Source organism: Arachis ipaensis, chromosome B04, assembly GCF_000816755.2.
Source record: "Arachis ipaensis cultivar K30076 chromosome B04, Araip1.1, whole genome shotgun sequence".
Classification (NCBI taxonomy): Eukaryota; Viridiplantae; Streptophyta; class Magnoliopsida; order Fabales; family Fabaceae; genus Arachis; species Arachis ipaensis.
In genome coordinates, this window is record NC_029788.2 from 91,385,515 (window position 1) to 91,393,180 (window position 7,666).

The 7,666-nt window shown below is 41.3% G+C and overlaps 1 protein-coding gene across 1 annotated transcript in view; it reads right to left on the reverse strand.

The window, feature by feature from the left end:
• The window catches only part of LOC107639472 (beta-amyrin 24-hydroxylase), a 4,016-nt gene extending 2,980 nt beyond the window's left edge, over positions 1 to 1,036 (reverse strand). Inside the window, exon 1 of the mRNA XM_016342980.1 lies at positions 143 to 1,036. Within this exon, the coding sequence (XP_016198466.1) occupies positions 143 to 1,036 (894 nt within the window). The remainder of the gene's footprint in view (positions 1 to 142) is intronic.

Consider the following 7,666-nt stretch of genomic DNA (forward strand, 5'->3'; position numbering starts at 1 on the left):
TTAATAGAGACTGAATATATTGGTATATATAATAGAAAAATCATAAGTAACTAATATTTTTCGCATATATGTGGCCCTTACCCTTACCCTTACTGATTCGTACAAGAGAAAAGACAGAAGAAATTAAAGAAATAGTACTTACCAAGGCGAAGGCTTTGGCACTTTCTCTAGTGAGTTTATTATCACCATCTGCTTCAATGAGGTCCAAGAGAATGTCAAAGAGATCCTTCTTCCTGTCACTATCAGACTTTGACCTTGCCTCTTCGTGCTCCTTCAAAACCTGCTCCATCATTACATCCAATTGGTGATGTGTTTCCCAGTTCTTCTTCCCAAACCCTTGAAGATCAAAAGGCCTCATGAAACCAACTATATCCCCCAAATTAAACGCTCCAAGAAGCTCCCCAACTTCCCTAATCACCTTCCTCAACCTGGCAACCTCGTCGTCGCTCTTGATGCTCTTCTTTCCCATTGTCATCCTCGAAATTATGTTATTTGTGTGCCTTATCAACTCGTGCCTCATCTCGATCGCCTTACCGGTTTTAGATATTTCTAGAATGTTCCTCACAAACGCCTCCACTTCGTCTTGGCGAGTGTCAACGAAATGTTCTAGGGTTCTCCCACTGAGGAGCTCGTTCATGCAGAGCTTCTTCAGGAACCTCCAGTATGTTCCGTACGGAATGAAGAAGTAGTCGGCGGCACCATACGTCAAGCTCTCACTCGCGATCATGATTGGCCGGTTGCAAAAGGATTCCTCATTGGTCTTAAGGATTTGCTTGGCCATTTCTGCTGACGAAGCAACCACGACGTGCTTGGAACCAATGAGAACATGAATAAGGGGTCCATAGCGAAGTGATAGTTTGTATAGCGCTTGGTGAAGGAGGGATCGGAGGTAAGGAGCGTGTCCAAGAAGCGGCAAGGAAATTGGGGGACCTGGGGGTAGCCTAAGACTTTGGGGTTTTGTGAATAAAGATTTAATTAAAATGGTGGAGATGAACCATAGAAGGAACAACACAAGGTAGACTTGAATATCGAGCATGGTTAGTTGAACTGATGGAGAAGAAGAGTGCTAATTAAACAACTCAAGGTATGCTAAGATTAGTGCTGGTTTTATTTAAAGCTTCATGCAATTGAGATCATATAAATAGAAGAATCATGTTGTTCATTGTTCACTGTCACTCCCACCGTCTTCAATCAGAAATAATTAGGGAACACGCAGTGGAAGCTAAGGCTGCATGAGGACCTCGTGGGTCAATATTTTATATTTGAGTTCCTTAGATGCATAATGCAATTCTTCAATATTTTATATTTGAGTTCCTTAGATGCATAATGCAATTCTTTTTTATTTTCTTTTTCTTTCGGTTTTTATCTGATGGTAGATAAAAGATGGTAAGAAAAAAAATAAATCTGTCAACACTCTTATTTGTAAAAGGATAGAAAATTTGCTAATATTAATTTAACCTTAATTTAAATATACGACAAAAAAAAATGAGTTATTTGACACTAAAAACAATTATTTCATGGAATAGAACCGTAATTATTTTTTAATATGATGTATAAATGGGTATATTAATGTAGCACCTGACAATATCACAATACTACAAATGGGCTTGAAATCAGTGGCAATAATTATCTTTGGACTTTGGCTACGTGTGTATAATGATTTGTAAAAGTCGCATCAACCAGTTTTTATTATTTAATTTTTGTAAGGAACAAAATCAGAAATTACATAGAGAGATTTCTATTATTTAATTTTTTATTTTAAAAACAAATATCAGATCTAGTGATTTTTTTAGTTTCGAACAATTTTTCTTTTGGCATTCTTTTCCGAATAAATACACAATTTATAACATTTTTATTAAAATACATCGTATCTCTTATTTTGTTTATAGTATAAATAAAATAATACTATACGAATCTCGTTTATACTGTAAACGAGATAAGGCACGCAATGGTAAACATATGTATTATTTCGTTTATACTGTAAACAAGATACCTTATGACAAATTTTCAACAACTATAAAAGGATGTGCAACTTTTTGTATTCTCCACAAATATTTTACTATCTTCTCTATCTTTTTCTTTCAAAAATAAGCCAAAATGTCTAGTAGTAGTGAATATTTCGTTGTAAGTATGTATCCTAATTGCCATATAAAAAATAGTGACAATAGGGTGATATTTGAGTGCGAGAATCCCATTTTGTTGTGTACCCGGCAAGCAAGTTTTTTGTTCGAGTTGAAGAGTCTGATATTGAGTGGTGTCGGTGGTAGAGGGAGAAAAGAGATCAGAAGGGGGGTATATGTTTCTAGCATTGATGGAAAATAGAATTTTTCGGTTTTGTCTGTTTTGGTTCCATGGCGACGAGCATGTGCGCCTGATATTTGACATCCATTAGAGAATCATGGCAGAACAAGTGATGGAGTTTTTTTGCGGAGGTTGGTGATGTTGATAGCGGTGGATCTAGAAACTCGAACTTTGTGCAGGATGACCCACCTCTCGCACCCAAATCGATACACGTTGCTAGTTCAGTGGAAGACATAGACGTTGACGGTGAGGACTCAAACGAGGAGTATATTGCGGATAGCAACGAGAGTGATTCTTATGAAGATGATGATGAGGACGAGTTTGTATTGGAGATCCCTGTCGACCCATCACGTCGGTATCTTCTGCCTGTCCCGCACCTAATTCCGGCACTATCATCTGTACCCAGTCACTATCATACATTGGATCTGGACACGATGCAAGAGAAAAATTCATTTTCCAACTCGGATGAAGACAATTACAACTTGGACGGTGGTGTGGAGTTTCGAGTTGGCCTCAGATTCAAAAGCAGAGATGCAGTAACACAGGCTGTGAAGAATTACAGCATTCGCAGAAATGCTAAGTATCGAGTTGTGGAGTCGGATCAATTAAAATATCATGTGTATTACCGATAATATGAAGCAGGCTACCCTTGGAGTCTTCATGTTTCTCTCCGACATAATCCCGAATATTAGTAAGTTCCAGTTTAGTTATTTTCTATATTCTCAATTATCATTGTTATGCTTGTTGTATATGTCAATCACAGTTGTTCTATTTCGTTAGGGAGGTATGTAGGGTGGGAGGAGCGCACACGTGTTTAGCACCGACCATGTCTCAGGACCACTGACAGTTGGACAAAAGTCTTATCTACCATGTCATCCTCTTGTTGATACAATTTAGTCCATCCATCAGCATTTCTGTCCTACAAAGTGCAGTTAAGCAAAGCTATCCCTTCAAACCTTCGTATAGAAAGGTCTGGATGGCAAAATAAAAGGCAATTACATAGATATACGATAATTGGGAAGAGTCATATAATAAGGTGTCGAGCTTGCTACAAGCACTGCAGAGTTGTTGTCCCGGAAGGATATGTGACACCATTGCATATCATACTATGATGGGCACCTTACGATTCGTGATTGTAGCATGTTTGATAAGGTATTTTGGGCCTTCCCTACCTGTGTGGAGGCTTTCAAGTATTGTAAGCCATTCATCTTCGTCGATGGCATGCATTTGTATGAAAAATATGGTGGTGTTTTTCTTATTGCAATAGCACAAGATGGTAACAGTAATATCCTTCCTGTAGCCTTTACAATTGTTAAGTCTGAGACGACGGATTCATGGTCTTTCTTCCTTACCAACCTGAGGTGACACGTCACCCACAGGAAGGCCTATTGATTATTTTTGATAGATCTCAGGCGATCAAAGATGCACTAGGAGCTGACGATAGTGGTTGGCATCCTCCTAGAGCGTTTCATGCTTACTGTATCTGGCACATGGCGGCAAACTTTATGCCTTGTTTCAAGTCCACCGAGGAAAAGCTATTTCTCATAAATGTTGCTTATCGTCCAAGCAAGGCTGGATACGAGTGGTACATGGATGCATTAAGGGGTTTGTAGTGGAGATGGCAGACTGGGCTAGTAGGTTCAACAAAGAGATCTGGGTATAACAGTGCGATAGCGGTCGCCGGTTTGGGCACATGACGATAAACCTCTCTGAGTGCATCAATGTTGTGCTTAAGGATACACGCTACTTCTGATTTCAGCCATCGCGCGATGCACCTATGAGAGGGTGCAACAGTTGTTTGTCAGGAAGGGATGAGAGGCACATGCAACAACTAGTGGCGGGTAATCGATTTTCACAGTGGCTGATGGCTACTATTGAGAAGAATAGAGAGGGAATATCGAAGATGCGCGTCACTCACTATGACAGATGGGCTTCAACGTTCCTGGTTGAGGAGTTAGAGCCTTTCGAGGTTTGGTCACAAGGGTTGTTCTATGTTTGCTTGACGGCTGGGATGTGTAACTGTAGCCTTTTTGAGTCACTCCATTTTCCATGTCGTCATGTGCTTGCCGCCTGTGTACTGCCGCAAGTGTTGAATGGGGTCCATACATCCATCCGATGTACCTGGAGCAGGATTTAGTCAAGGTGTATGAGGTAGGGTTTTTCCCGATACCAGATGAGAAGCTTTGGCCGGAGTGGTATGGGACATGGCTTTGTCTTAACCCGATTATGCTCAGGAAGTCTACTGGAAGACCTATTTTCACCAGATTTAATAATGAGATGGAAGAGGGTGAGCTCCAAGAGAAATGATGTAGTCTCTACAAGAAAATATGTCATACCCGAAAAGGTTGTCCAAACCAACTAACGGGGGACGTTTAGCTTACTCTCGCTACTTTGTAGGTGTTTGTTAATGTTGTTGTTTGCATTTTTTTATGTTTTTGTGTGGTTCATATCATGGTTCACTTTGTTATATTTTCAGTAAGCATATTTTGTACTTGAATTTTATGCGATTTAAGTTATTCATGACCACGACATTTATGTTGGACCTAAATTCTAAAGCTTAAACTACAACACAATACCAGAATATAACATAAATAGTGTTCTAAAATACAACACAGATAGTGTATCAAGATACATCAGCGGTAATATATAGAATAAGAAAATACAAAAATAATAATGATGTCATTGGTGGTGATCACCCAGAAAATGCAGCCGATGTCTGATGTCACATAGCGGAGGTTGTGCCTGTCGTTGAGGTTTGCTAGGACGTGTGTCCGCAGGAGGCTATGGTTGATATTGAGGCTGGTATGGTAGGGCAACAGGTGGTGCAGGCATCGGCTGGGATGCCGTCATCAATAGGTTGTAATCCACTAAAGGCGACATCTCATACTGAGCACTGGGTCGGATGTGTGTGCCGTATGAAGTGCCAAAGCCCAGAGAATAGTATGGAATCCAAACAGTGGTGGACATAGGGGCAGACGAATACTGCTGTGGCTGACCCATACTCTGCTCCCTATCTGTGTAGAACTACTCTGCAATGTGCTGCATGGTGGGCTGGTCAGTGGCATGAATATGGAAAGCCTTCTCGAAATCTATCTCGTCCACCATCGATGCCTGCTGCCGACTACTGGATGCACCAAGGTCATGCCAACTAGGGGGAACATCCGAATTATCCTGAACTGCCTGTGAGCCTAACCCTGAAGGCGAATGTGGTGGTGGAAGTGGAGGAGGGGGTGGTGGTGGTAGTGGAGGATAGGGTGAGACACCCTGGTCATCTGGGATATCGCCGTGCTCTTTTTGTCAGTGATACTCCGCCTCCTCCTCGGACTCCACATCCAGGTGCTCCCTGCGACGCCTAACCCTATGCCTCTAGCATCCTGCAACTCTTCCGCGCTCTTTGATACTACTTTCTCTCTTGGTAGGCCTCCGAATATCCAGCTGAACCTCCCTGGCCCGCCAACGACGGTTATGGACATCCTGGGAAAGGTCTAGGACGTCCCTCGGCTAGCTGGCAAAAGGTTACATATCTCCCAGTAACTCGAACAACCTAGTGTCATCAAGCACATCCTGCCCTGACAAGTGTCTAACATAGCATGCCAGCTAATACCACTTCCCGTACTCCTGCGTCGGCCGATAGTCTAAGCACGGCCAAATGGATATCCGGTATCCCTCCTGAAAATGAGCCATTCACTGACCGTACCACTCATAAAGCTTGGTAGGCTACCAGACGTCCTTTCCCCATCATGTGGTACTCAGGAACTTGTCAATGTTGACAGGGTCCCGTAGCACTGGTTGCTCGCCATTGAACTGGCACTTCACCGAGTCGGCATGGTAGAATTCAACTATGTTGAAGCAGACTAGGGGGGACAACAGACATCGATACCCCCCACTCTACCTCTTCCTTCATCCATGGCGAACAGATATCCGATAGTGCAGGGTCGTCGTACGGCGTCCGCAGGAACTACAATGAACGTAGTGAAATAATGATGAGTAGCAAGTGCTAAAAAAGATTGAGTTATCTATGCAAGTTAAACCACAGAAAAAGGTAACAAGCTTACCTCATCCCACAGTAATTGATCCAACTCCCGACGCCATCGCAGGACTCTCTGCTTGTGCTGGTCCCTGCTCTGCTGTGTCATGCCGATCAACTTGTGGACATTTGTAAGAAGTACCACGATTCAGTTAATTGGACATCATATTGAATTGCGAAAATGAAGAATAGTAAAACCAAACTGAACAGTTACCTCACAGCTATAGGGTACATGTAAATCTGTCGCTCATGTGGATACCATTTAGGGAATCTCTGGTATATCCAAGATACCAGCAAAGGAGTAATGTCTGTGGTAGAGTGATGTGCTGCGGAGCATAGGAAATAGTATGTCCATGCTAGTACCGCAGATCCTCAAGACACAGAACAACACCTCTGAAAGTCATCTAGTAGTGGGAGCCACCGGAGATGGACCTGATTATTAGACTTATCAATCATCAGGTAACCTCCGATCATCAACAGTATACAGCACCTCGCGTACTGTCGGAGGGTGGCTAGATCGTTAGTATTGGGCATCTGTCGGACACGCTCCCAAAGCCATGTCAACTTCAAGGAGAAAGACTCCTTCCTCTGTGTTTTCTACTGCTGGACTGGAGGAGGTTTGGCACCGAATAGCCGCTCAACTAACTCCCAAACCTTAGTCCCGTACCATGTATAGAAGTCATGAAAGTAACCACCCACAGGCATTCCATTAACGCATAGCCCGAGGTGGTATGCGACATCCTACAGGGTGATAGTGCACTCACCCCACGATGGGTGGAAAGTGTGGGTCTCTAGACGTCACCGCTCCACAAATACCGTGATCAGGGAGTTGTCGAATACGAAATCCCTGATAGTCAAAGCGTTGCCGAAGCCAACTTCCCTACCTTGGGGACAATGGCGTCCGATGGTGGGAGTGTGTGACTCACTTTTCTGAAAAGAAGTAAGCGAAGTCTCTGGTAAATAATAAAAAATCCGAATTAGGAATCTGTAAACTTCTAAAGCTATAAAATTTCAAAGTAAAAATTTCTACCAATAGACATCTACATAACAAACTAATTTAAATTATAAATAAATTTTTTATAAATAACTACAAACATTTACATTATAAATATATTTAAATAAAAATATTTATTTAAATAATTAATAATTAATACAATATGAACAATTAATAAATTCATTTATAAAAATGAATTAGATTGAATACTTCCTCTATCCTTTACTTACAACAATAAGTAATAAATTGATTTATTAAAATAAATTTAATTTAATATATCTGTAAATAATTTAATCAATAGTTAATAAACTGATTTATAAAAATAAAAGATCTGCAAATAATTA